At 44.0% G+C, this 26552-nt stretch overlaps 1 protein-coding gene and 1 long non-coding RNA gene across 4 annotated transcripts in view; one reads left to right on the forward strand and one right to left on the reverse strand.

Moving 5' to 3' along the window:
- Nusap1 (nucleolar and spindle associated protein 1) overlaps nucleotides 1-26552 on the forward strand; it is a 30652-nt gene that overhangs the window by 331 nt on the left and 3769 nt on the right. For 2 of the 3 annotated variants that reach the window (XM_052722802.1, XM_052722804.1), the window contains exons 2-9: nucleotides 3340-3408; nucleotides 8868-9011; nucleotides 13516-13672; nucleotides 16787-16885; nucleotides 18933-19042; nucleotides 21182-21348; nucleotides 22005-22165; nucleotides 25462-25578. In XM_052722802.1, coding sequence (XP_052578762.1) covers nucleotides 3340-3408; nucleotides 8868-9011; nucleotides 13516-13672; nucleotides 16787-16885; nucleotides 18933-19042; nucleotides 21182-21348; nucleotides 22005-22165; nucleotides 25462-25578 — 1024 coding nt within the window. The remainder of the gene's footprint in view (nucleotides 1-3339; nucleotides 3409-8867; nucleotides 9012-13515; nucleotides 13673-16786; nucleotides 16886-18932; nucleotides 19043-21181; nucleotides 21349-22004; nucleotides 22166-25461; nucleotides 25579-26552) is intronic. The other variant, XM_052722803.1, reaches the window with a different exon arrangement.
- On the reverse strand, nucleotides 7-25577 carry LOC128100534 (uncharacterized). Its single transcript, XR_008214826.1, has 4 exons — nucleotides 25469-25577; nucleotides 14393-14460; nucleotides 3480-3580; nucleotides 7-3372 (listed from the first exon to the last, which is right to left on the reverse strand). It is a non-coding gene; the product is annotated as an uncharacterized LOC128100534 (long non-coding RNA).

The raw sequence follows: 26552 nt of genomic DNA on the forward strand, positions 1-26552 counted from the left end.
GTAGGTTTGGTTCACGGTGGCTGGAATTTGTTAAACGGAAGAGAAGCCATGGCTGTTACTTTATTTGGAGGCTGACTTTTTCCAAAGGCCTCTTACTGGAAATTAATAATTCCCTGGTACCAGATGGGAAATGCAGACCCATAAGACGTAATCAATGTACTGTCTAATGCCGGTTATTAGGCAGTTGAAGAAAAAGTTGAATTGCCTTCTGTAAAACTCCCAAACTACTACTGTTTAGTAAACTATGATAGTACCTGCACTCTCACAGGCCTTTATTGGGATGCCTAGCCATCAGGATACAGTATGATTGCCCATACACTGGTCACTATTGTGATGGTGTTCTTTTTTTAAAACCGGTAAGGACTTTTGCAAGGTGTTCAGAGAAAATGTGATTCATTGTGAAATTGGGACTTACTATATTGGAGTTGAGATTTCCCACACGTGTACCCCAGAAATTTGTACAGCAACTGATATTTGCACTAAATGTCTCTTTAATCATCACAAATGTTTTTAAATGGTTTAAACAGAATACTGAGGCCATAGATGCCTCTCAGGTCTCTCTGAATGGCAATGAAGAGTACTTGGAAATGTTTCAGAGTTACATAGCTTAATAAAGTTTAGGCCCTCAGGTTTTTGCTATCTGGTTGGATTTTTTTGGTGTGTGTTGCGGTGCTGTTCAAGACAGGGTTTTTCTGTGTAACAGTTCTGGCTGTCCTGGATCTCGCTCTGTAGACCAGGCTGGCCTCAAGATCACAGAGCTCAGCTGGCCTCTGCCTCCCAAGTGCTGGGATATTAAAAGTGTCCACCACCACACCCAGCTGGATTTTTTTTTTTTTTTTATGAAGCAAAGTCTCATTATATAGTCCAGGCTATCCTAGAAAACAGTATACAGCTTAGACTAGTCTGGAATTTAGGATCCTCATGCCTCAACCTTCCCTGGGTCTATAGGCTTGTACCACCACCTCTGGCCTAACTATAATTGTTTATCAGACTACATCTGCTGCTTTTGATCTCCTTTTCATCTCAGCTGGCCACCTGATTGAGCACCTATCCCACCTCTATCTCGTAGTTTAGGTTTTGCTTCCTAGCCCCTGATGTGGTATTTCTAGCTTACTTGGTTAATAAGCTATTTCCCCATTAGTCCAATGGGAAGCAGCAGAAGGCTTGTCTGTTCTGTTCACCAGTTTCTCTAGCTCCTAGAACACTTCTTAGCACACAAACCTGGTGTTGCGACCCACATGGTTGAAGGAGAGAATCGACTCTACAAAATTGTCCTCTGAACTCCACACATGCACTGCGGCACACCTGCCCAAATACTTACACACACACACACACACACACACATACATAAGTAAATAAATAAAAATTTGTACCTAGCTGGGCATGGTGGCACAGGTCTTTAATCCCAGTACTCGGGAGGCAGAATCAGGCAGACCTCTGAGTTCAAAGCCAGACTGATCTACAGAGTGAGTTCTAGGACAACCAGGGCTACACAGAGAAACCCTGTCTTGAAAAAACAAAAAAAAAAAACACAACAAAAAAGACCTGGGTTACCTCTTCTGAGAGGAAACCTCAGGTGAGATTTATTGAGTAGGAAATAAGAATCATTTTATTAATAGCTAGATGGCTTCATGCAGAGATGTCTAGTACAGTTGAAGCATGTGGCTTAGGCTCACACCCCATCAAAACTTCTGTACTTAAAGGGCAGGCAAATTTCAAGCTTTGCCATTTACTACTGATTAATGGTAAATTGCGTGAGAAGGAAAGCCAAGCCCAGAGGTTGAGCCCATCTTAAGTGTATAGAGTGATATACACACAAGAAACATGGACTGAGCAGGTTGTATTTATATACTTAGGTGTTTGTGTGTGTGTAACAATTAAAAAACAGTCATGAATTTGAGAAAGAGCAAGGCCAGGTACATGGATAGAGGTTGAAGGGAGAAAAGGAATGGGCAGAGGAGGTTATGTAATTATATTTTAATTAAAAAATTTTTAAGCCAGTCAATGGTGGCACATGCCTTTAATCCCAAACACTCAGGAGGTAGAGGCAAGCAGATTTCTGTGAGTTCAAGACTAGTCTTGTTGACAGAGCGAGTCCTTGGACAGCCAGGACTACACAGAAACCGTCTTGAAAAAAAAATTTAAGTTATTTTACTTTTTTATTTTGAGGTAGGGTCTTACTATATAGCTCTGGCTGTCTTGGAATTCACTGTGTAGACCAGGCTGGCCTCAAACTCATAGAGATCTGCCAACCTCTGTCTCCTGAGTGCTTGGGATTAAAAGCATGTACCATCATGCCCAGCTAAGAATTTTTTTTTAAAAATACAAACATAATTATTATTTTTTAAAAAATGTTTGGCCCTCAACTGCATCCCTGGTTGTAGTGGGGAAAAAGAACCTAACAAATATACTTGATCTTTGATTGTTTTGAAATAGGGTCTCATTCTGTAGCCCAGGTTAGCCTAGAAATCTCAGGAAATTGCTATGCCTGACTCCATTTGAACTTTTAAAAAAGGAAAGCCACTCAGATCAGTATTTGTCTTCCAGAAAGGAACAGGGAAGCTTTCCTAGAATGGAAAGTGAGTCCAGGAGTTCCCTCTTCCCCAGGACTTGTAAGACCCCCACTACAGGATGCCCCCTGCCCACCAGAGAAACTGGACCCTAAAAATTTCCCTACTCAGCTTGATACTCCTGCTGGCTTACTTCGTTCGAGGTTTTCATCCATCTCTCCAGTTCAGGACGCAGTTCAGATTTCCTAAGCATCAAGTTAGTCACCTGCTGCCCTCTGAAGCCAACTCTTCAGAGACTGCCCTTTGCTTGAGGACAGAGTTTATACTCAAGAAGCCTTATGAGGCAGGCCAAGCTAGCAAAATTGTGCTCCTGACTACTTTTCTAACTTCTTTCTTACCCTCCTTTCTGTTAGCTCAGTGTTCCAGTCATGCTGAACTTAGTCATCATCGGCCCTGTTTTCTTTGCCTTGCTTTTCCTCCATCTTGTTCTCTCTGTTTGACTCTCTCTTCTCCATTCTCAAGATCTCAGTAGCCCCAGCCAGGACATCTGTCTTAAAGCTGGGGCATCCCATCACCTGCTGACATTGGATCTGCCAAGCCCACAATATCCAAAGCTTCCTCACATCCTTACCCCATTGTACTGCACTGTATGTCTTTTTCTTTACCTGATATTGCCCCTGGGGTGTGAAATCTAGTTCTATCCAGGCAATTTTTATAGTCTGCCAGCCTGACCAGAGTACAGTCAATAAACAGAAGAAAAAAGGTGTTTGGCATAGATTTCTTGCTTTTTTTTACTTTGACTGTAATGATGAGCTGTTCTTTCTTACAGGCAGACAAGTTGTTAAGAGCCTTGAAAGCCCACCTGAATCCAGAAGCAAGGAAAGAAAATAAAAATCAGGTGAGTAATGTTCTTTATCACTTATTAGATAGTAAAATATTGTATTTAGTTAATGAGCAATTAATACTTACTGGTGATGATTTAAGATGTAATAGATGATGTAAAGGCTCATACTTATAAGCCCAACATTGGGAGATGGAGCCAGCACAGTCTAATAGGTCAGACCTTGACCCTAGCTCAAAAACAAACAAACAAATAAATAAAAAGATATGATGTTTATTATTATATGATGTTATCATTAGTAATAGGACCAGGGACTGAATTGTCTCATCATTGTTTGTTATAAATTTTTAAAATGCCATGTTATCTAACAAATAAGATATCTTTTTTGTTGTTGTTTTTTGGTTTTTCGAGACAGGATTTCTCTGTGTAGTTTTGGTGCAAATAAGGTATCTTTAAACAAATGCAGAAGTACTTGTGTACCATGGTACATGCTTACACTCTTACACTCCAGCCTTCAGTGGTTGGGATAGGGAGTTCTTTTTTTTTTTAAGGTAGTGCAAGTTGGTAATCCTAGCACTCTTTTTTTTAAGATGTATTTATTTATTATGTATACAGTGTTCTGCCCGCATGTATGCCTGCAGGCCAGAAGAGGGCACCAGAGCTCATTATAGATGGTTGTGAGCCGCCATGTAGTTGCTGGGAATTGAACTCAGGACCTCTGGAAAAGCAACCAGTGCTTTTAACCTCTGAGCCATCTCTCCAGCCTGATAGGAAGTTCTTGAATTCAATAGCAGCCTAAACTCATGTAAGATCCTGTCTTAAAAAGAAAACAAAAGCCAGGCGGTGGTGGCACACGCCTTTAATCCCAGCACTAGGGAGGCAAAGGCAGGCAGATCTCTGTGAGTTCGAGGCCAGCCTGGGCTACAGCGTGAGTTCTAGGACAGCCAGGGCTGCACAGAGAAACCCTGTCTTGAAAAACAAACAAAAAGGCGAGAGAGCAGAAGTTAAGTGTAGGTTGTGAGATGTGAGAGACAGCAGGGGGGAAGTAGGATCGAGGCTAGACTTAAAGCCGTAAATACCCAGGTTAAGTAGCAGATCTGACCTCATCTTTCTTGTTTGTTGGTTTTTTGAGACAAGGTTTCTCTGTGTAGTTTTGGAGCCTGTCCTGGAGCTCACTCTGTAGACCAGGCTGGCCTTGAACTCACAGAGATCCGCCTGCCTCTACCTTCTGAGTGCTGGAATTAAAGGCATGCGCCACCTGGTGACTTTTGGTCTTTTTTTGGGGAGTGCTTAATTTAATTTAATTTAATTTAATTAAGCATGCGCCACCACCGCCCAGCATCATTTTTCTTTTTGTAGTTATTGTTTTTAGTCTTCTTTATTTTACTGTATGGGAATAGGATCTGTGTAAGAGCAACAAGTGCTCTTAACCACTGAAACATCTCTCCAACCCCATTTTGTTTCTTTATAAAATGTGTTTGTGGGACGGGCAGTGGTGGTTCATTCCTTTAATCCCCGCACTCGGGAGGCAGAGGCAGGTGGATCTCTGTTAGTTCAAGGCCAGCCTGGTCTATGAAGTGAATTCCAGGACAACCAGAACTGTTATACAGAGAAACCTTGTCTTAAAAACAAAATGTGTTTGTGTGTGTGTGATTGGGGGGGGGGGGGGGGGGCGGGGGGGAGAACATGCTTGTGGATGCCTTTGGAATCCAGAAGCTGGAGTTACAGGAGGTTGTGAGTTGCCTGGCATGGGTACTGGGAACCAAACTTCAGTCCTCTGCAAAAGTAGCAAGTGCTCTTAACTGCTAAACCATCTCTCCAGCTCCATCTTTGAAAATTTTGCGTTTGTTTTGAGACAAGGTCTCCCATAGCCCAAACTGTCTTCAAATTTGACCTTGTCCTTATAATTCTCCTGCTTTTATCTCTAAAATGTTGGGATTACAGGTATGTACCACCATGCCCAGGTCTGAATGTTTACTATTCTTCTTATTCCTGCTGATCTCCCAGTTGTGTGTGTGTGTGACTCTAACTGGCTTGGAACGCTCTGTAGACTACCGTGGCCTGAAGCAGAGCTCTACCTGCCTCTGCCTCCTAGTGCTGGGCTTTAAGGTCAGCCTCGCCTGTTTGCTGCATTCTAATGATCCATTGTCTTCACTGCCTTCGTAGTCCATAGGTGGACAGGTCAGTCGGGATGTCTCTCCACTGCCCTTATATCTGCTTTTTAATGAGTACTCTTTGCTTTTGTTCTTCAGCAGCTGTTCAATTCTTTAAGATTTCCATGGACCTTGCATCATTTGAAGTCACTCTACTTCTGCAATACTTCACCCCTGTCTAAAGCAGATTTCTTTATTTTTATTTTATGTGTGTGCCTGGTGTCCACTGGGGTCAGAAGAGGGCATTGGATCTCTGGTAGCTGGAGTCATATTGTTATGAGCTGCCATGTAGGTGTTGGAAATTGAACCCAGGTCTTCTGGAAAAGCAACAACCCATTTCTCCAGCCTCATTTACTTATTTGTTTGTTTGCTTGCTTATTTATAGGCAAGGTCTTCCTATGTAGCCCAGACTGGCCTCAAATTTGAGATCCTCCTGTCCCACCCAAGTACCTAGGATTACAGGTGTGTGCATCCATGCTCAACTACTTTGCTCTGACAGTCGAGATACAAAGCAGTCTACTCCTTCCTCCATGTGTGGAGTGTGGAGTACAGATCTCCCTGTAAGGGTAAGTGGTTGTAAAGCCTTTGGGCATTCAAAGAACCTAGAGCATATGCACTCCTTCCATCCACCTATCCAGTATTAGAATCCTGCCATGTGAAAAGCTCCCTTCTTTGGGCTGGAGCCATGGCTCAGTGGTTGAGAGCACTGACTGCTCTTTTAGAGGACCCGGGTTCAACTCCCAGCACCCACATGGCAGCTCGAAACTGCCTGTAACTCCAGTTCCAGAGGATCATACACCTTCATAAACAAAAAACTTCCCTCCCACATTCAAGCTCCTAATGAACAAACAACTCAGTCACCAAACATTTGTGGAAAAGCTGCAACCTGAACAACACTAAGATAAATAGAAGAAACAGCCCTGAAGAGTGGAGATGGTACAGAAAACAACCAAAAACATACTTTACAATCATTTATTGAGTAAACCATCCATAGAATCAAGATAGGTGGGCAAAACAGAGATGATTCATTTAAGGCTATATAACAGAACACGAGCTTGACCGATGCTGCAGAGACAAGAGAACAGAGAGAGCGGGTTGTGGCAGCAGATGCACAGAGGCTCTATGCTGAGGCATAGAGCTTTACAGTTCAAGACAGCCTGGGCTGCTTGTCAAGACACTGTCTCAAAAAACAACAGATGACAGAAATTGAAAAGTAGGGGCTATGGGCCTTAGCTCAGTGGCGGAGCACTCACTGGCTCATCATGCATGAAGCCCTGTGCTCAAGTTCTCAGTACTGGGTTTTTTAAAAAAGGCTAAACAGGCTAGGAAGCAGAGGGGTAATTAAAGATGCTCACACCTCCAGCTTCCAGCAGTGTTTGAAGGTGGATTGAAGGCTGTAAGGGTGGTACTCTGACCAAAGTAGGATAATTCTCCTAGGAAGAAAGTGGCAAGAGGAGAGTACAGATGAGCCACACTTTGACATAAAAGCCCTGAGCATCTGAGTGAGTATGCCAGGATTCCCTAGAGACAAATGAGGAACCTGCTGAACTGAAGCCTTAACAGTAAGCAAGGGTGAAGAAAAAAACTGCTTTTCATAGTGTTTTTGTACATGACGACTACCCCATCTCCAAAGTGCTGAGGGCCAAACTCTGGGCCTTGTACGTAGTAGACAAGTGTTTTTACCACTGAACTACATACTTTCCAAATTTTGTAGTTAATATTTTAAGTCATATTTGCTAGGCAGTGGTTTTATATATATATGTGTGTGTGTGTAGCATGAATCCTAATTGGTCTTATAATAAAAACCCAGATATCAGAGTGAAAGCTGAAAGATCAGAGAAGCAGAGCAAGCCACAGCCACCACCTCTTATCCAGCAAACTTCTCAGCCTGAAAGAGTTGATCTTGTCTACAGGAATCCTCAGACTGATCCTCAGCCTGAAAGAGTTGATCTTGTCTACAGGAATCCTCAGACTGATCCTCAGCCTGAAAGAGTTGATATTGTCTACAGGAATCCTCAGACTGATCCTCAGCCTGAAAGAGTTGATCTTGTCTACAGGAATCCTCAGACTGATCCTCTGAGTCCTCAGCCAAAAGGGGGCGGAACTCCTTTCTTTGCCCAGCTATATCACTTTCTGTCTCAACCTCCCTAGTGCTGGGATTAAAAGCCTGTGACTTCCAAGTACTGGAATTAAAGGTGTGAGCCATCACTGCCTGACTTTCTCTTTTAGACTGGATTAATCTCCTGTGGTCCAGGGTGGCCTTGAACTCACAGAGATCCATCTGCCTCTGCCTCCCAAGTGCTGGGATTAAAGGTGTGCGCCACCACGGCCTGGCCTCTATGGCTAACTCTGTGGCTCTCCTCTCTGATCTTCAGACAAGCTTTATTTTTAGAGCATATATAAATATCACCACATATATGTGGTGATATTTAAATGTATCCCCCCCCAAAAAAATCAGCCCCATGTGGTGGGACCATTCCTGTAACCCAGTACTCAGGAGGCTGAGACAGGAGAATCAGAAGTCAAAGTCAGCTATGGTAACTTAATAATAACAAGAAGTTTAAAAAAAGGGTTGGCTAAGTTCACCCCTAGTGTGCTTGCCTAGCATATGAGGTACCTACATTTGATCCCTACTACTGAGAAACAACTATAATCCATCCAGATTCTTTGTGGTATGGAAAAAAAAAAAAACAACCAAGTTTTCTTCCTCTAACACAAATAAAAGAAATAGCCAGGTGGTGGTGGCGCACGCCTTTAATCCCAGCATTCAGGTGGCAGAGCCAGGCGGATCTCTGAGTTCGAGGCCAGCCTGGTCTACAGAGCGAGACCCAGGACAGGCACCAAAGCTACACAGAGAAACCCTGTCTTGAAAAAAACCAAAAAAATAAACAAATATAAGAAATAATAGCTAATAGTATTAGTTATTCAGTAATGAAAAGAACCTTCCCCACTAATATATATATAAGCCATTAACAATGATTTCTTTTGTTTGTTTGTTTGTTTGTTTGTTTGTTGGTTTGTTGGTTTGTTGGTTTGTTTTGTTTGTTTTTCGAAACAGATTTTCTCTGTGTGGCCCTGGCTGTCCTTGAACTCACAGAGATCCACCTGCTTCTGCCTCCCGAGTGCTGGCATTGTGTGCACCACCATGGCCTGGCTAACAATGATTTCTTACATAAGCAGGTCTGTTTCAGATTCTCTGCTTTCTGACTGTACTGTATCATACAGTAACTTTTTACTTTTTTCTTTATGAAAATGCAAATGCTATTTCTTATTCTCATTTGTGACAAGTTACTTTGACTTAGGATGCAATTGCTAGTGCACATGCATACAAGATCTGGCTCATACTGTCTCCTCCTTTTCCAGGATGAGAATCAGTCTTCTGCATTCTCCTGTGATGAGACTGAGATGCAAATTAACTGTGAGGAGCAAGCTGAGAGGAAACCAGTTGGTCATGTCACCACAACAAGAAGGAAGCGCAAGACAGTCCATGGAATTCCTAACTTCCAGGTGAATGAAACTATGCAAACTGAAGAGAAGCTACCATAACTGGCTTCCATTTTACCTTCCCTTATGAGCCAGATGGCTGGAAACATCCTATGTGCTGCACGTTCCTCAAAAGTACAGACTTGTGTCTGCAGTACTCCCCACCATACCCCTGTCCCTAGCACTTGGGAAGAAATCACTAGTATTAAGTACAAATTAAATTAAATACCCATTAAAGGGGCTGGAGAGAGATTGATAGCTCAGGAGTTAAGAGAGCTTGCTGCTATGGAGTTCAGATCCTAGTACCCATGTGAAGGCCAGGTGTGGTCTCATGCACACCTGTAACTTTAGCTCTGAGGGGAGTGGAAACAGCATCTCTGGGGCTTGTTGGCTGCCAGTCTAACCTAAAAACAAGATCTCCAAGTTCAGTGAGCGATCCTGCCTCAAAGAAACAAAGAATAATAGAGAGCCCCCTACACACACATAGACACACACAATGCCCTCCTCTGGCATTCCTGCATTCATAGTATGCATACCCGCACATACGTACTTCCACATGCAATTCATACAAAAAATATAATTTATACAAAAATTGATAGGATAAGTGTGAGTGCTCATGTATTGTTCACATAGGTGGTCTGCAGTAGATATGAAAGAGCCACCAACCTGAAGTACAGTTTTAAGTTCTCTTTCTCAGTCTGCTCCTGGCCTGGTCATCATCCCGTGCTTAGTCTTTCAGTAGTGTGTGGTCAGGCTGAATAACTAGGGGCTTCCTTCACTTGCTTTGATTACACTGATTTCATTCTTTTTTTTTCAAACATTTCTTTAAAGATTTATTCATTTATGAGTGCTGTCTGCATGCTCCTCTGCCCACCAGAGGAGGGTACTGGATCCTATTACAGATGGCTGTGAGCCACCATGTGGAGGCTGGGACCTGAACTCAGGACCTCTGGAAGAGCAGCCCGTGCTCTGAACCGCTGAGCTATCTCTCCAGCCCCTGATTTTACTCTTGTACCTTATACAAATGAAACTTTTTTTCCAAGCATGAAGGCATACAACTATAATCTCAGTGCTGGGAGGCAGAGGCAAGAAGATCACGAGTTCAAGGACAACTGGTGCTACGTAGTGAGACCCTGTCTCAACAACAACAGAAATCAAAAATGATTCTCACCACACGTAATCATAACCCCTCCCTCCTTCCCTCCATTCCTCTCTCTCTCTCTCTCTCTCTCTCTCTCTCTCTCTCTCTCTCTCCCCCTCTGACACAGCATCTCACTATACAGCCCTGGCTGGCCCAGTACTCATTATGTAAACTAGGCTCAGCTTAAAGGCATGCACCACCTTGCTTGGTCTCTTGGTGGTGGTGATAGTTGTGAATGAGAGTCCAACTCTCTAACCCCAGCTGTCCTTAAAGTCATGGTAATTTGTAACAAGTCTTTCTCTGTCTCACCAGCCAGCTCCCAAATAATGACATGGAGAATTTTTATTAATTATGAAAGCTTGGTCTTAGCTTAAGCTTGTCCCACTCGCTCTTATAATTTAAATTAACCCATTTTTATTCATCTACATTTTAGCATATGGCTTTTACCTCTCCCATTCTGTATGTCTAACTCATTTAGTGTCTCATGGCATCCTGCATGTCTCAATTCATCTCCTACTTCCTCTCTCCCTGCCTGGAGGTTCCACCTATTCCTCTTGCCTAGCTATTGACCATTTAGCTCTTTATTAAACCAATCACAGCAATATATCTTCACACAGTGTACAAATATCCCACAACAGTAATTCTCCTGCCTCAGCCCAAGTGTTGAGATTTTAGATATGAACCAACATGCCTATCCTAATTTCTTAATTTTGTTTTGTAGTGCTTTTTCTCTTATTTTTTCTTAATTACCTTTTGGGTGGTAGAAACAGAGTCTCACTATGCAGCCCTGGCTGTTCTAGAACTCACTCTGTAGACCGGGCTGACTTTGAACTCACAGAGATCCACCTGCTTCTGCCTCCCAAGTGCTGGGATTAAAGATGTATGTCTTAGTTAGAGTTTCTATTGCTGTAAAGAGACACCATGACCACACAATTGGGGCTAGCTTACAGTTTAAGAGGTTTAGTCTATTATCATCATGGTGGGATGTGGCGTGTGCAGAAGAAGCTGAGAGTTCTACATCTTGATTCACAGGCAGCAGAAGGAGTCTGTGACACTGGATCTAGTCTGAGCATATAAGACCTCAAAGCCCACTCCCATAGTGACACACACACTTCCTGCAACAAAGCCACACTTCTTAATAGTGCCACTCCCTATGGGAGCCATTTTCTTTCAGACCATGATGTGTGCCACTATGCCCAGCCTTAATTACTTTTTTTAAATTTACCTTTTTATTTTATGTGTATGACTGTTTTGCTTGTTGTATGTCATACGCCATGTGCATTCCTTGTACCCTTGGAGGCCAGAGAGGACATTCAATTCCCCAGAACTGGAGTTACAGGTGATGGTGAGCTGCCATGTGGTACTGGGAATCAAATCCAGGTCCTCTGGAAGAGCAGCCAGTGCCCTTAACCACTGTGCCATCTCTCCAGCCCCTTAATAGCATTTTAAAAATTTATTTGTTGTGTTGGGAGGGAATGGGTTGGGGTTGGTGTACATGCCATGGCTTACATGTGGAGGGGATGTGGTGGGGGCTGGGGTGCATATCGTGGCTTACATGTGGAGGGGATGTGGGGACTGGGGTACATGCCATGGATTACATGTGGAGGGGATGTAGTGGGGTCTGGGGTGCATGCCTTGGCTTGGATGTGGGGGCTGGGGTGCATGCCATGGCTTGGATGTGGGAGCCGGGGTGCATGCCATGGCTTGGATGTGGGAGCCGGGGTGCATGCCATGGCTTGGATGTGGGAGCCGGGGTGCATGCCATGGCTTGGATGTGGGAGCCGGGGTGCATGCCATGGCTTGGATGTGGGAGCCGGGGTGCATGCCATGGCTTGGATGTGGGAGCCGGGGTGCATGCCATGGCTTGGATGTGGGAGCCGGGGTGCATGCCATGGCTTGGATGTGGGAGCCGGGGTGCATGCCATGGCTTGGATGTGGGAGCCGGGGTGCATGCCATGGCTTGGATGTGGGAGCCGGGGTGCATGCCATGGCTTGGATGTGGGAGCCGGGGTGCATGCCATGGCTTGGATGTGGGAGCCGGGGTGCATGCCATGGCTTGGATGTGGGAGCCGGGGTGCATGCCATGGCTTGGATGTGGGAGCCGGGGTGCATGCCATGGCTTGGATGTGGGAGCCGGGGTGCATGCCATGGCTTGGATGTGGGAGCCGGGGTGCATGCCATGGCTTGGATGTGGGAGCCGGGGTGCATGCCATGGCTTGGATGTGGGAGCCGGGGTGCATGCCATGGCTTGGATGTGGGAGCCGGGGTGCATGCCATGGCTTGGATGTGGGAGCCGGGGTGCATGCCATGGCTTGGATGTGGGAGCCGGGGTGCATGCCATGGCTTGGATGTGGGAGCCGGGGTGCATGCCATGGCTTGGATGTGGGAGCCGGGGTGCATGCCATGGCTTGGATGTGGGAGCCGGGGTGCATGCCATGGCTTGGATGTGGGAGCCGGGGTGCATGCCATGGCTTGGATGTGGGAGCCGGGGTGCATGCCATGGCTTGGATGTGGGAGCCGGGGTGCATGCCATGGCTTGGATGTGGGAGCCGGGGTGCATGCCATGGCTTGGATGTGGGAGCCGGGGTGCATGCCATGGCTTGGATGTGGGAGCCGGGGTGCATGCCATGGCTTGGATGTGGGAGCCGGGGTGCATGCCATGGCTTGGATGTGGGAGCCGGGGTGCATGCCATGGCTTGGATGTGGGAGCCGGGGTGCATGCCATGGCTTGGATGTGGGAGCCGGGGTGCATGCCATGGCTTGGATGTGGGAGCCGGGGTGCATGCCATGGCTTGGATGTGGGAGCCGGGGTGCATGCCATGGCTTGGATGTGGGAGCCGGGGTGCATGCCATGGCTTGGATGTGGGAGCCGGGGTGCATGCCATGGCTTGGATGTGGGAGCCGGGGTGCATGCCATGGCTTGGATGTGGGAGCCGGGGTGCATGCCATGGCTTGGATGTGGGAGTCAGAAGACAACTTTCAGGATTGTTTTCTTCTTTTACCATGTGGGGCCTCAGGAATCAAACTTGGGCTCATTTCGTATTTGATTTTGGATTAATTTGGGTTACTTTATGTTCAGCTTTTCCTATTGCCAGATTCTTTCTGGCTGCCATGTTTAGTGGTGTGACCGCATGGATTAAGAAGCTATGTTTTAGTTTGTTATCCATAAAGGAACAAATCTTCCGTTCTTTCTAGTGGCCTCTAGTATCTCCATTTTTGAAATTACAGTCTCAGAACACTGGGTCACACAAAACCACTCAGGAGTCTTATTCCTCTATTGTTCTTCTGACTGACTCCCCCCCCACACACACACCTTGATTTCATACCCCTTTTTCAGAAAGTAGCAATTATTCTTTTGGGTTTTTTTCCTTTCACAATTTGTTGCAGGATCATTCTGAGATAAAAAGAAGTGATCGTACTACATTACAGAATCAAGAAAAGCAGGAAAATCAAGACCTCAAAACTACTACGAAAGTTCCTTCTCTGCCAAACCAGAGCCAAGAAGACGGGAGCGCAGCTTCCTCAGGAGAGAGTGAAGTCAACGGTGTGTGCCAGCTAGTGTTTTCAAACTGGAACTGTCGGGGGTCATGGGTATCAGTTTGTGAGGAATGCAAACCAGGCAGTTTGAAAACCTAGAAACTGAGCCAGGCATGGTGGCACACGCCTTTAATCCCAACATTCAGGAGGCAGAGGCAGGTCAGTCTCTGAGTTTGAGGCCATTGTGATCTACAGAGTGAGTTTTAGGGCAACCAGAGCTGCATATCAGAGAGAAGACCCTGTCTCAAAAACCAACAAAACAACAGCAAAAAACAAAAACCCCCTGAAAAACAAGAAAAAGAGCAGAAATAGATTGTCATCTACATTTGGGAGCTGTAAATCTAAAGCCGAAGTGTCAATGAGCCATGCTTTTCTGAGGCACTGAGTACCTTCTTTGCTTCTTGTACCTTATAATGGCTATGCCTATCTGTGGTTCCATGGCCTGATCCACATGCTCTGCTCTCTGCCTCTGTTTCCACATGACATCTGTCTTATTTATTTGGCTTGTGGTAGATCCTCACACTGTAACCCACGCTGGCCTCAAACTCACTGCAGTCTTCCTGCCTCAGTCTTAAGGGTTCTGGGATTGATGATCTGAATCTGTTCTTCTAAAGACACTGCTCCTATTGGATTACTACCTAGCAAACAACCTCTGTCTGATTAAGTATCTAGAGACCCAGTTCCTAAGTGGTTGACATCACAGCTGGTAGTTTGGGAACTAACTTACCTTTGGAGGACCACAGTTCACCATAGCCACACTTGGAACTTCCACATGTTTTACAGTCAAAGCAAAACCTAGAAATAAATACAGAAGACCGATGAGTCATACTTAGCATTTGTTATCTGGTACTGGCATCAAACTCAGGAGCTTAAGCTGCTACTCAAGTGCACGGTGACTGAGCTACATCCTTAGCTGTGACTTGTATCCAGAGCAGAGTAAGAGGTTTCTGGAGAGCTTGGGAAGGTCGATCTCTCCTGGTGACAGGAGAGCCCATTTTCTCTAACCTTTCTGCTTAACTCAAGAATGATGCAATCCCTGCCTACTTCTTAGGATGCTTACATGAGGCGGTGACACCCGCTTTTCATGCAGTGAATCCCTGTCTTTCTCAATCATGCATATCCCATCCCTTAATTCCAGCATTTGAGTGACTGAGGAGGTGGCTAGTTCCAGGCTAGTCTGGTCTACAGAATAATTTCCAGGCCAGCCAGGGCAACATAGTGAGTGACTGTCCAAAAAAATAAATAAATAAAACAGGTTTTTCTTAAACTTTTTCAATAACAGGTTTTTGTTTGTTTTAAATTTTTTTATATACATTTTTAAAATTTATCCTTTTTTTGTTTTTTTTTGAGACAGGGTTTCTCTGTGTAGTTTTGGTGCCTGTTCTGGAGCTTGCCCTATAGACCAGGCTGGCCTCAAACTCACAGAGATCCACCTGGCTCTGCCTCACAAGTGCTGGGATTAAAAGCATGTGTCACTACCACCTGGCTACATTTTTAAAATTTATGTGTTTTTTTTTTTTGTTTTTTTTTTTGTTTTTTTTTTTTGCTTGCAGGTATATATGTTTATCAGGTATATACCTGGTACCTGCAGAGTTCAAGAGGGCATCAGATCCCCTAGAACTAGAGTTAGAGATGGTTGGGAGCCACTGTATGGGTGCTGGGAACTGAACCCAAGCCCTCCAACAGCAACAATGCTCTTAACTGCTGAGCCGCCTCTCTAGTGCCCTCAATTAAGTTTTAGAAAACTAAAAAATTCAGTTGGCCCATCCTGACAGCACTTTGTGCTCTCCAGTTTTATTCCTTAGGAAGCCTGGCAATTAAGTTTTAGAAAACTAAAAAATTCAGTTGGCCCATCCTGACAGCACTTTGTGCTCTCCAGTTTTATTCCTTAGGAAGCCTGCCAATTGCCATGGCCATCTCTGTGTTAGGGAGGTTCCCCTTGGCCAATCTGCCTGGGCTCTGAGAATTACTGGAAGATGGACAGGAAGGATTTACGGAGATGATGGCCCATTACAGGCACCACCAGAATGTGGTGCAAAATGTCACTCAGGTTTCCCAACTGTTAACATTACCCCTTTTTCCTTAGTTTTCTTCCTTCCCTCTCTCCTTCTCCTACTTTGTGTCTCTATCACACACATACACACATAGGTTCTCCCCTTGAACTCTGAGAGAAGTTGTAGATATGTGTCCCTTTACTACTACATGTGTTTCTTTGGTTGAGGGTGTGTGTATATTATTTTACTGTTTTGTTTTGATTTCCTTTTTTTAAGACATGATTTCATCCAGCCCACATTGGCCTGGAACTCACTATGTGGCTGAGGATGTTTTTGAACTCCTTGTCCCACTTCCCCAGATGCTGGGATTACAGACATGCCCTCCATGCCTGGCTCCTTATCTGTGTGTTTCTTTTTTTTTTTTTTATTTTTCAAGACAAGGTTTCTCTGTGTAGCCTTGGAGCCTGTCCTGGAGCTCCCTCTGTAGACCAGGTTGGCATCGAACTCACACAGATCCACCTACTTTTGCCTCATGAGTGCTGGGATTAAAGGCATGCACTACTACCACCGGGCGTCTGTGTGTTTCTTAAATAAGATAGTTCTTACACAATGTACAAAGAACATAAGTTCATATTCTATCATGCAACTAACATTTATGAAACTCTGACTTGTCTGTTGGGTGTGGTGATGAACACTTGAATCCCAGCACTCAGGAGGCAGAGACAGACAGGTCTCTATGATCTCAAGGTCTTCCTGGTCTACATAGAGAGTTTCAGGCCAGCCAAGGCTACATAAAGAGACCTTGTCTTAAAAGGAGCAGCAGCTCCCCCTTGGTGTGTTTGGTTGAATAATGCCTGCCATTACTAAAGGCTATTCAGACACTTCCTGCTGAACTGTGCCTCTCTGAAAGACTAAATAACATAGCACATAGAGGCAGATAAAATAATTTACCCTTTTTTTGTTTCTTTGTCTAGTTTTTGTGGTACTAAAGATGGAACCCAGGGCCTTGCATTTGCTAGACAAGTGCTTAAATACAGATGTTTCTTAGAAGCTTTTTGTATCTTTGATTATTTAAGTTAATAGAGTTTAACGAAAAATGTTTTTTTGTTTTGTATGTGTGTATTTAGACGTTAAAGATTCAAAGATGCCTTTGGAAAAAAAATCTCTATGCACAGATGGGTTTTCCAAACGTGGGAGCAATAAAAAGACTGCAGCCACCACACCAAGTAAGTTTTGTATACAAAGAAGATGGTGGGTTGCCCTCCTTCAGATCCCTGTTGAGTCGGCAGTGGTTGGCAGCAGCTCAAATCCCCGGTATGGGGACCGGGGCTCACGTTCCACTGTTGTGGGTTCCTGGCTTTAGGATAGCGGGCACCTGACCTTCAGACTGTCTTCCTCAGTGTAAAGTGGCAATGGCTGTACTTAGGCTTCATGGGTTAGTATTTAACTTGAGAATACTCTTTCCACTGCTTAGTACCTAGCACATGCAATAGCACATAGCAAGGCTCCAGTAAATATCTGATGAAATAGTATCTGTGAAATACTACGTACATACTATATACTCAGAACTTGGGAGCTAGAGGCTTGGTTACATGGTTCTGGACCAGCCTGTTGTATAGTGTGACTTTCTGTCTCAATAGCCAAAAAAAAAAAAAAAAAAAAACAATTGTCTCACCTGCCTTACGGTTCTTGACACATAGATTATTGTATATTTATAACAGAATACTGTTTGTCATATATTAGAAATTCAATAATGAGGGATGGAGAGATGGTTTAGAGGTTCAGAGCACTTGCTGCTCTTTCAGATAACCTAAGTTCAGTTCCCAGCACCTACATAGTGGCTAAAACCATCCATAACTCCAGTTTCAGGGGATCTAACTTCCTTTTCTGACCTCCTTGAGCACCAGGTATGCACATAATACACAGGCAAGCATTCATACCTATAAAAAAAAGTAAATTTAAAAGAAGAAAAAGTTCAGTAATGGAATAGCCTAGGGTGGATTTGGCAAACCACTCCCTGCTCACCTTTATTAGTTTTAAATCCTCTGAGCTAAAGTTTTTGCCTTTTGCATTTTTTGAGAACGGGTCTTAATGTAGCCCAGGAGGCCACAAACTTGCTGTGTATCCAAAGCTGACTTTGAATTTTTTAGCTTGTATCTTCCTGCCCTGTGCTTTGTTTGTAGGCATGTGCCACCACACTCTGCTTGACTTTCAATTTTTTTAAAAATAATTTATTTTTATTTTATGTACATTGGTGTTTTGCCTACATGTGTGGCTCTAAGTGGTTACAAAATAATCACTCAGAGGCTTAATATTAATTGCAAATTATATGGCCTGTGGGTCAGGCTTCTTGCTAGCTAGCTCTTATAACTTAACTTAACCCATTCCTAATAATCTATATTACCAGTCTGCTGGCATCTTGTTGCTCCTTCAGTGGCAGGCTGGCATCTGCCCCACTCTCCTTTCTCCTCCTCTCTCTCCAGTTGGAATGTACCGCCTAACCTTATTCTGCCTCACTGTTGGCCAAACAGCTTTATTTATCAACCAATCAGAGCAACACATATTCACAGCCTACAGAAAGATATCCCACAGCATACACGTATGTTTGTGTGAGGGTGTCAGATCTTGGAGTTAGATAGTTTTATGAGCTGCCGTGTGGGTGCTGGGAATTGAACCCAGGTTCTCTGGAAGAGCAGTCAGTGCTCTTTAACCACTGAGCCATCTCTCCAGCCCAGCTTTCAAATTTTTAAAGGGATTAAAATAAAATGAGACAAAAACCATACTAGCCTAACATATTTATTGTTTGAACCTTCACAGAAGTCTTTAACCTAGTGTTTTCTCAGTGTATAAATTGTCAGTTTTCAGAGGCGAGAGAAGTTGTATCTCAAATAGTAGACCATGTGCTTACCATGCAGGAGGCCTTGTATTTCAGTCCCCATCACGCACACACACATGTACACACACAAGCACGGTCCATTTTGTAATGATTAAATAAGCCCTTTAACTAACTGAGGTGGAGGAAGACAAATCTCTTGTTCTCCAAACCAAGATGTCAGGGATCTAGCCAGTGGAGATGCGAATGCTTAATGATTTCTAAGATGAACATGCTTTCCCCGGAGTTTCCAAAAGCTGAGTGTTCTAGAATTGTGTTTTAGTCAAGATGACATTAAGTTGAATGTCAGGAAAGTAAAGAGAACAAATGTTCATAAAAACACAGGGAAGGTTAAAAATGGATTTTTATCTTACTACTTTTCATATTGTGATACATTCTAGACTTTAAAAGGCTTCATGAGGCTCATTTTAAGAAAATGGAATCCATTGATGAATATATTGTGAGAAAAAAGAAACACTTTAAAGAACACAATTCACTTAATGAACTAAAGGTATGCAGACAAAATGCATGTTTTTTTTTTATTTATTTTACTTTATTTTGTGTGTATGAGTGTTTTGCCTACATGTAAATATGTATACTGTGGCCAGGCAGTGGTGGTGCACACCTTTAATCCCAGCACTCGGGAGGCAGAGGGAGGCGGATCTCTGTGAGTTCGAGGCCAGCCTGGGCTACAGAGTGAGTTCCAGGAAAGGCGCAAAGCTACATAGAGAAACCCTGTCTCGAAAAACCAAAAAAAAAAAAAAAGTATACCATGTACCTGCCTGGTGCCCATGGAGGTGTCCAATCGGGGTTGGATCCTCTAGAATAGGAGTTACAGGCAGGTGTGAGCTGCTTTTGGGTGCTGGGAATTAAACCCAAGTCCTCTGGAAGAACATCTAGTGCTCTTAACCACTGAGCCATCTCTCCAGCCCTATCTTCTTCTTCTTTTTTTTTTTTTATTTCAAGCCAGACTCTCACTATGTAGCTCTTGCTGTCTTAGAGCTCACTATATAAGCCAGGTTGGCCTTAGACTCACAGAGACCCACCTGCCTCTACCTCCCCAGTGCTGGGATTAAAGGTGTGCGCCACTGTTCCCAGTTTCTTGTTAGTTGTTAAAATTCATGTTCTCAGACTAAACTACTTGTTGTCTGCCTTTTTGTTGTGTAGTCAAGACTACATTGTGGAATATTACTTTAACTATGTAAAGATGCGTTACATTTGTTTATGTTGCAGTTGTTAAATGATGTCAAGGTGTGTTACATTTGTTTCATCTTGCCTGCATAAGGCACTTGATTGTACTAATGAAAAGCTGAATGGCCAATGGGTAGGCAGAGGAGGGATAGCAGGGCTGTCAGGCAGAGAGAATAAGTACAAGGAGGAATCTAGGCTTGAGAGAGAAGAGAGAAAGAGGAAGGAAGAAAGGGAGATGCGGGGGCCATCCAGGAAGCTGCCAGACAAACAGACACGGAGGAAGCAGCAAAGTTGGACGGACATACAGAATGAAAGAAAGGTAAAAAGTCTGAGGCAAAACATAGATGAAGAGAAACAGGTTAAAATAAGTTATAAGAGCTGGTGGGACAAGCATAAGATAAGGCTGAGCTTAATAACTAATATTAAGTCTCCATGCCATGATTTGGCAGCTGGCGATCCAAAAAAACCTGCTATCAGGCTGTCTTTAAATTGTCAGTGACCCTCCTGTCTCAGCATCCTAAGTAGTAGGATTTTAGGCATGAGCCACCACACCTAGCAAAGTTTCAATTTTTAAGTAATTTAACACTATGGAGAATATAGCTATAATCATATGACTGTATTTGTGAATGGACTTATCTGGGTTTGACACATCTTTCTTAAAATTGCTTCCTCCTGCCCTCAGAAATTTTAAAACCTTCCAAGTAAAACTGTATCCTGCCATCTCGTGGCTTATGCCTTTAACCCAGTATTTAGAAGGTGGAGACAGGCGGGTGAGTGAGGCCATCATGAAGCCAGGTGGTGGTGGCACACGCCTTTAATCCCAGCACTCGGAAGGCAGAGCCAGGCGGATCTCTGAGTTCGAGGCCAGTCTGGTCTACAGAGTGAGATCCAGGACAGGCACCAAAACTAAAAAACCAAAAACAAAAGCAAAAACAAAACCAAAAAAAAACTACACAGAGAAACCCTGTCTCAAAAAACCAAAAAAAAAAAAAAAAAGAAAAAGAAAAAGAAAATACTATATATGTGTATACACACAAATAATACACACACACACACACACACACACACACACACACACACACACACACACACACACACACACGAGTTCAGGTGCCCATGGAGGCCAAAAATAGGATTTTATGTAGTCTAAACTAGCCTTGAAATGTCTCTGGATGAGACTGGCAATGAACTTCTGACCTTCTTGCCTCCACCTTCCAAGTGGTAGGATTACAGGGATGTACCTCCCCACCTGGTTTAAGAACAAGCTCTTACTTTGGAAATTCTATTGTGTGTGTATGTGTGTGCACGCCAGAGGACCATTTGTGAGAGTTGATTCTTTCCTCTCTCATGTGGGCTGTGGGATGGAATGCATGTCATCAAGCTTCTGCCTTTACCCGCTCAGATAACTCGCTGGCCTGAGACCAAGATTTAAAATGGTGCTTTTTCTTCCTTTCAAAAGCAGCTTGAGAAAAAAGGGATAGTGACCCCAGTTCCAGCAAGAGGAAGATTCTCTGTACCCTATACTCCTGCCAGGCAGCAGTTCTCACAAGACCAGTCCCATGGCCCTGAAAGTCTGAAGGGGTCAGACAAGCACTCTGTGCTTTCAGCAACTAAAATGAATGTCAGGTAAAGAGATTTTTTTTTTTAAGAGATTGTATAGGTGTGTATACACACATGCACATTGGGGTTTAAATCCAGGGCCTTGGGTATACTAGACAAGGGCTCTACCAGTGTTCACATATGCGTGTGTGTGTGTGTGTGTGTGTGTGTGTGTGTGTGTGTGTGTGTGTGTGTGTGTGTAGGTTTGTTGGATAGAGGACAACCTCCAGTCTGTCATTGGCCAACACAAGAATATCAGAAAAACACAAACATGTTTTATTTATTATCATTAAAGATTTATTATTTGATATGTGTGAGCATTTGACTGCATGTATGTATAGCACTTGGGTGCCTTGTGCTCCCAGAGGCCAGCCAGGAGGTGTCAGATCCTCTGAAACTGGAATCACAAATGGTTGTGGGAGCTGGGAACTGAACCTGGGTCCTCCATATGTGTATCAGATGCTCTGAACTGCTGAGCTATCTTTCCAGCCCCTCAAAACTTATTTTACAAATAATGGAGGTTGTCAAAAACATGTCTTTTGTGTGAGAGAGGTTGATTCACGTAGCAAGTATTGACTGAGGCTCCCATGCCACCTGGTGATGGTCCGGTGGTTTCACATACGAGCTCACCTTAGTGACTCTGGTACAAGTAACCACATCTTTCTGTCCCTTGTTGCATTTAGGTTTTCAGCTGCTACTAAAGATAATGAACATAAGTATTCACTGACCAAGACTCCGGCCAGAAAGTCTCCACGTGTGACCCTACCTGGGAGTGCCTCAAAAAACCAGGCTGTGTTCAGGACACCCAAGCTAAAGACCACTGAGAGGAATTCTACTACTGCAGGTAAAAAAAAAAAAAAAAAGAGCTTTTAACTTTAAACCTGTAACTTCTGAATTAAGCGTGTCTCTTTCTCTAAAGTCTCTTCACATGTATACAATCAAGTCCAAAAAGTCATAGCACGTTTTTCATTTACACTGGTGAAGGAAACACCAGAGATGTAAGCTATAAACTCACATGCCTGCTGCACACACCAAGACTCTTCTTCGAATGCCTTGAAAACGTCAGACTGATAGATGGCTCCTGGACCAGAGCCATCCACTGTTCCAGACTGGAGGAGAAGTCATTGGTGTGACGACTCAGGGCCTGTAATGGGGTCATGACCTAACTGAGTAGGGAGAAGGAAAATCAAATTCAAGGGTCCAGGGCTAGAGAGAGGCCTGCTGAATAAAAGCACTTGTCTTCTAATCATGGGACCTGAGTTCGGTTCCTAGAACCTTTGTCTAACAACGGAAAGCTGGATGTATTGACATGCCTATTATAATCCCAGTGCCAGGGAGACTTAGATAATGGCTCGCTGAAGTTCACCAATTGGTGAGAACCAGGCCATTGTGAGAGACAGTGGGTGGTACCTGACCTCAAAATGTGTGCTTGCTCTCTTTGTGTCTATTCTCTGTCTGTCTGTCTCTCTCTCTCTCTCTCTCTCTCTCACACACACACACACACACACACACTGACAGAGTGCAGAGACGAGAAGAGTAAGTTCACAGAATTCTCCCCTTAAATGACCTCTCATCTGGCCCAGTAAACATTCTGCTTAGCATTCTAAACAGGAAGAACTAGTAGCCTGGGCAGGGGTGATCAGAAAAAAATGGTTAGTAGCTATGTCTGTCATTTTACAAAGAGCTCAAGCCTGAACAGCACCTACCTCACAATAACAAGAGCGTTTACCATTGCTCAGAGATAAAGACATGAAGCCCAGACTCATCCTGAGTGCTCTCTGCTAAGGAACTCAGGGGCTCAGTAAAAGAGATGCTATTTTTTGCCCCCCCATTACCAGATTTGAATTTTACATGAATAAAATTAAACTCTGACTTTTTTTCCTGTGACTTTTTCATTCAACAGAATATTTCAAGATTCAAGCATGTTTAGTTATTTTTATGGTATTTCAATAATATGGATATATTTCAGTTTATCCCCCAGAGACATATAGGTACCTCCAGAACACATCATAAGCTGTGGAAGTATAAGAATTTGTTCTAGACACAGGATCAAGACTAGTGTACAGCACCTCACAACAGTCCTCCTGCCTCAGCTTTCTGAGTGCTGGGATTCTAAATGAGCTGGCTTAATTAATTAATTTTTTTAAGATTAATTTCTTTTGATTATGTGAATATAACTGTGGGTAGGTATGAGCACATGAGTACAGGTGCCCATCAAGACCAAAATTATCAGCTTCTCCTGGAGCTGGAGTTACAGGTAGTTGTGAACCACCTGATGTGGGTGCTGGGAATTGAACTCAGGTCCTGGTAAAACAGTGCATTCTCCAAACCACTGTAGCCCTCTATTCATTTTTTCATTTGCTTTCTGAGACAGGATCTTGTGTAGCTGAGGCTGGCTTGAACTCCCGCCTTCCTGCCTTCACCTTTCAAGTGCTAGAGTTAGAGTCATGCCCTGTCACTCCCTATGATGGCTATTAGCTTTTCTCTTTTTTATTAAAAAAAAAAAAAGATCAAGTATGTATGTGTATGCACATGCATGTGTGTCTGAGCACACATTTGGAGGTCAGAGGTCAACTTGTGGGCCTCAGTTTCCCTTACCACCATGTGGGTTTCCAGAGATCAAATTCAGGCTGTTAGACCTCATGAGAAGCACCTTATCTGTTGAGCCATTTCCCCAGCCCTCAGCTGCTCCCAGATGATCCTAGAAAACGTTGAACCATTCAGAATATTTAGGGGCTGCTAACTGGGGAACAAACCTCAGTAGTCAGATTTACACCCCTTCTTTCCTGCTTTTGAGCCCAACATCTATATCACATGACCCATATGGATTAATTCTGCATGTTATAATAAACTACCAAGGGCTGAGTGGCTTATAACAAAAGAAATGTCTTAGCTCTGGAGGCTAGATCAGGATTGGGACCTAGTAAAGGCCCTTCAAGTACCAAGCTGCTGGTTTCTAGTCACATGCTCAAATGGCAAACTAAGTATCTTAGTCCCTGTTCTGTTGCTGTGAAGAGACGCCATGACCAAGGCAACTCATAAAGAAAGCATTTAACTGGGGACTTGCTTACAGTTTCATCTCGGCAGGGAGCATGGCAGCAGACGGGCATGGTGGTTGGGAAAGAGCAGAGAACTCTACAGTCTGATGAGCAGGCAGAGGCAGGGCCTGGCACTGGCTCTTGATATCAAAGCCCACTCTCAGTGATACTTCCTCCAATAAAGCCACACCTCCTAATCCTTCTCGGCCTATCAAGGAGTTGCACTCCCTGGTGAAGCTTTCAAATACAGGAGTCTATATTTGAATCCTTATTCAACCACCACCCTGAACTAGTATACACTGTAGGGATTCTTTATAATGCACTAATCCCATTCATGGGGAATGATTCTTCTCAACTAAGATTCCATTTCATCATGGGAATGAACGATGGGAACAAAAACATTTCATCCATAATGTAAATATTTTTAAATGGTAAAATGATACTTTGATTAAAACCTGTTATTTGGGGAGCTGGAGAGATGGCTCAGCAGTTAGGAGTACTGGCTGCTCTTCAGAGGACCTGGATTCAATTCCCAGCACCCATGTGACAGCTCACACTGTGACTCCAGTTCCAAGTGATCCAATATCCCTCTTATGTCCCTGGGCACAGGCATGTGTGGTACACAGACATGCAGCCAGCATACTCCTACACATAAAACGAGTCTAAGAAATAAAGTTTTAAGCTGTGTAATTTTTTTTTTGTTTAAATACTTAAGTTCTAGCTGGGCATGGTGGTGCACACCTTTTTTTTTTTTTTTTTTTTTTTTGGTTTTTCGAGACAGGGTTTCTCTGTGTAGCTTTGAGCCTCTCCTGGAACTCACTTGGTAGCCCAGGCTGGCCTCGAACTCACAGAGATCCGCCTGCCTCTGCCTCCCGAGTGCTGGGATTAAAGGTGTGCACCACCAGCCGGGCGGTGGTGGCGCACGCCTTTAATCCCAGCACTGGGGGGAGGGGACATGCAGAGGCAGGTGGTCGAGGCCAGCCTGGTCTACAGAGCGAGTTCCAGGACAGCCAGGGCTGTTTCACAGAAAAGCCCTGTCCCAAAAAGACCAAAAACAAAAACAAAAGAAGAAATGAAGTTCTTTGGTGTTTTGCTTTTTCAGTTCTTACCCCATTCCAGTGGTCAGCTGAAGCAGCACAGACTCCAGGCTCCAGTAAGAAGCCAGTGTTTGATCTCCAGGCAAGCTTGTCTCGTCCCCTCAACTACAAGCCACACAAAGGTATGTGGAATTGTCTGGAAGGACAAGGCTGGTAGAAGACTTTCAACAGTTCTGCATCAAAAGATGTCAAAAGGCTGGAGGTTTTTGTGTGTGTGTGTGTGTGTGTGTGTGTGTGTGTGTGTGTGTGTGTGTGTGTGTGCGCGCACGCCAGATATTATAATATATATAGCAGTAAAGTGCTTCCTGGCAGGCATGAGACTGAATTTGATCCCCGAACACTACAAAACAAGAGAAAAAAAACACTCTATGACTTGGAAGAAGTCCTAGAAATTTCTGCCCCTCCTTCCACATGAATCCCTGACTTAAAAGATTTTCCATTGAGCAAAAACTAACTACCTGCTTACACATTTGTTTACCAGGAGTATGACTTGTAACAGATTGGTGTCAGCCTGAAGGTAGCCTGTGTAACTTTTTATCTCTGCCTGTTACAAACAGGTATATAAATACCTGCTTGAGTTTCTGCTCCTTTGTTTTGAGACAGGGCTTCAATTTTTTTTTTCTTTCTTTTTTTGGTTTTTCAAGACAGGGTTTCTCTGTGTAGCTTTGCGCCTTTCCTGGAACTCGCTCTGTAGACCAGGCTGGCCTCGAACTCACAGAGATCCACCTGCCTCTGCCTCCCGAGTGCTGCTCCCACCGCCCGGCCTCTTAGCAATTTTAAAGTATATATCAGATCGACTTTATTTTGGGTATGCGGTTTTTGTTGTTTGATCTTTGTTGTGGTGTTTTGTTCTAAAAGACAGGGTTTGTTGTGCCTTACATTTGGGGGTGGGTCCAGTTCATCTGGTGGCGAAGGCCATGTGGCAGAGCATGAGGCTGACCATCCATCACGTGTGTGTCACAGCAGTTCCAGGCAGACAGTCCGTGGCAGGAAGCCAGCAGCAGGAGCAGGCCAGCCTGTCACACTGCGCTGGCTGGAAGCAGAGAGAGTTTTTTATTCTGAGTCTCACTGTGTAGCCCTAGCCAATCTGGAACTC

This window comes from Peromyscus californicus, unplaced genomic scaffold (genome assembly GCF_007827085.1).
Source record: "Peromyscus californicus insignis strain IS unplaced genomic scaffold, ASM782708v3 Scaffold_7__1_contigs__length_154581171, whole genome shotgun sequence".
In the NCBI taxonomy this organism is placed as follows: domain Eukaryota; kingdom Metazoa; phylum Chordata; class Mammalia; order Rodentia; family Cricetidae; genus Peromyscus; species Peromyscus californicus.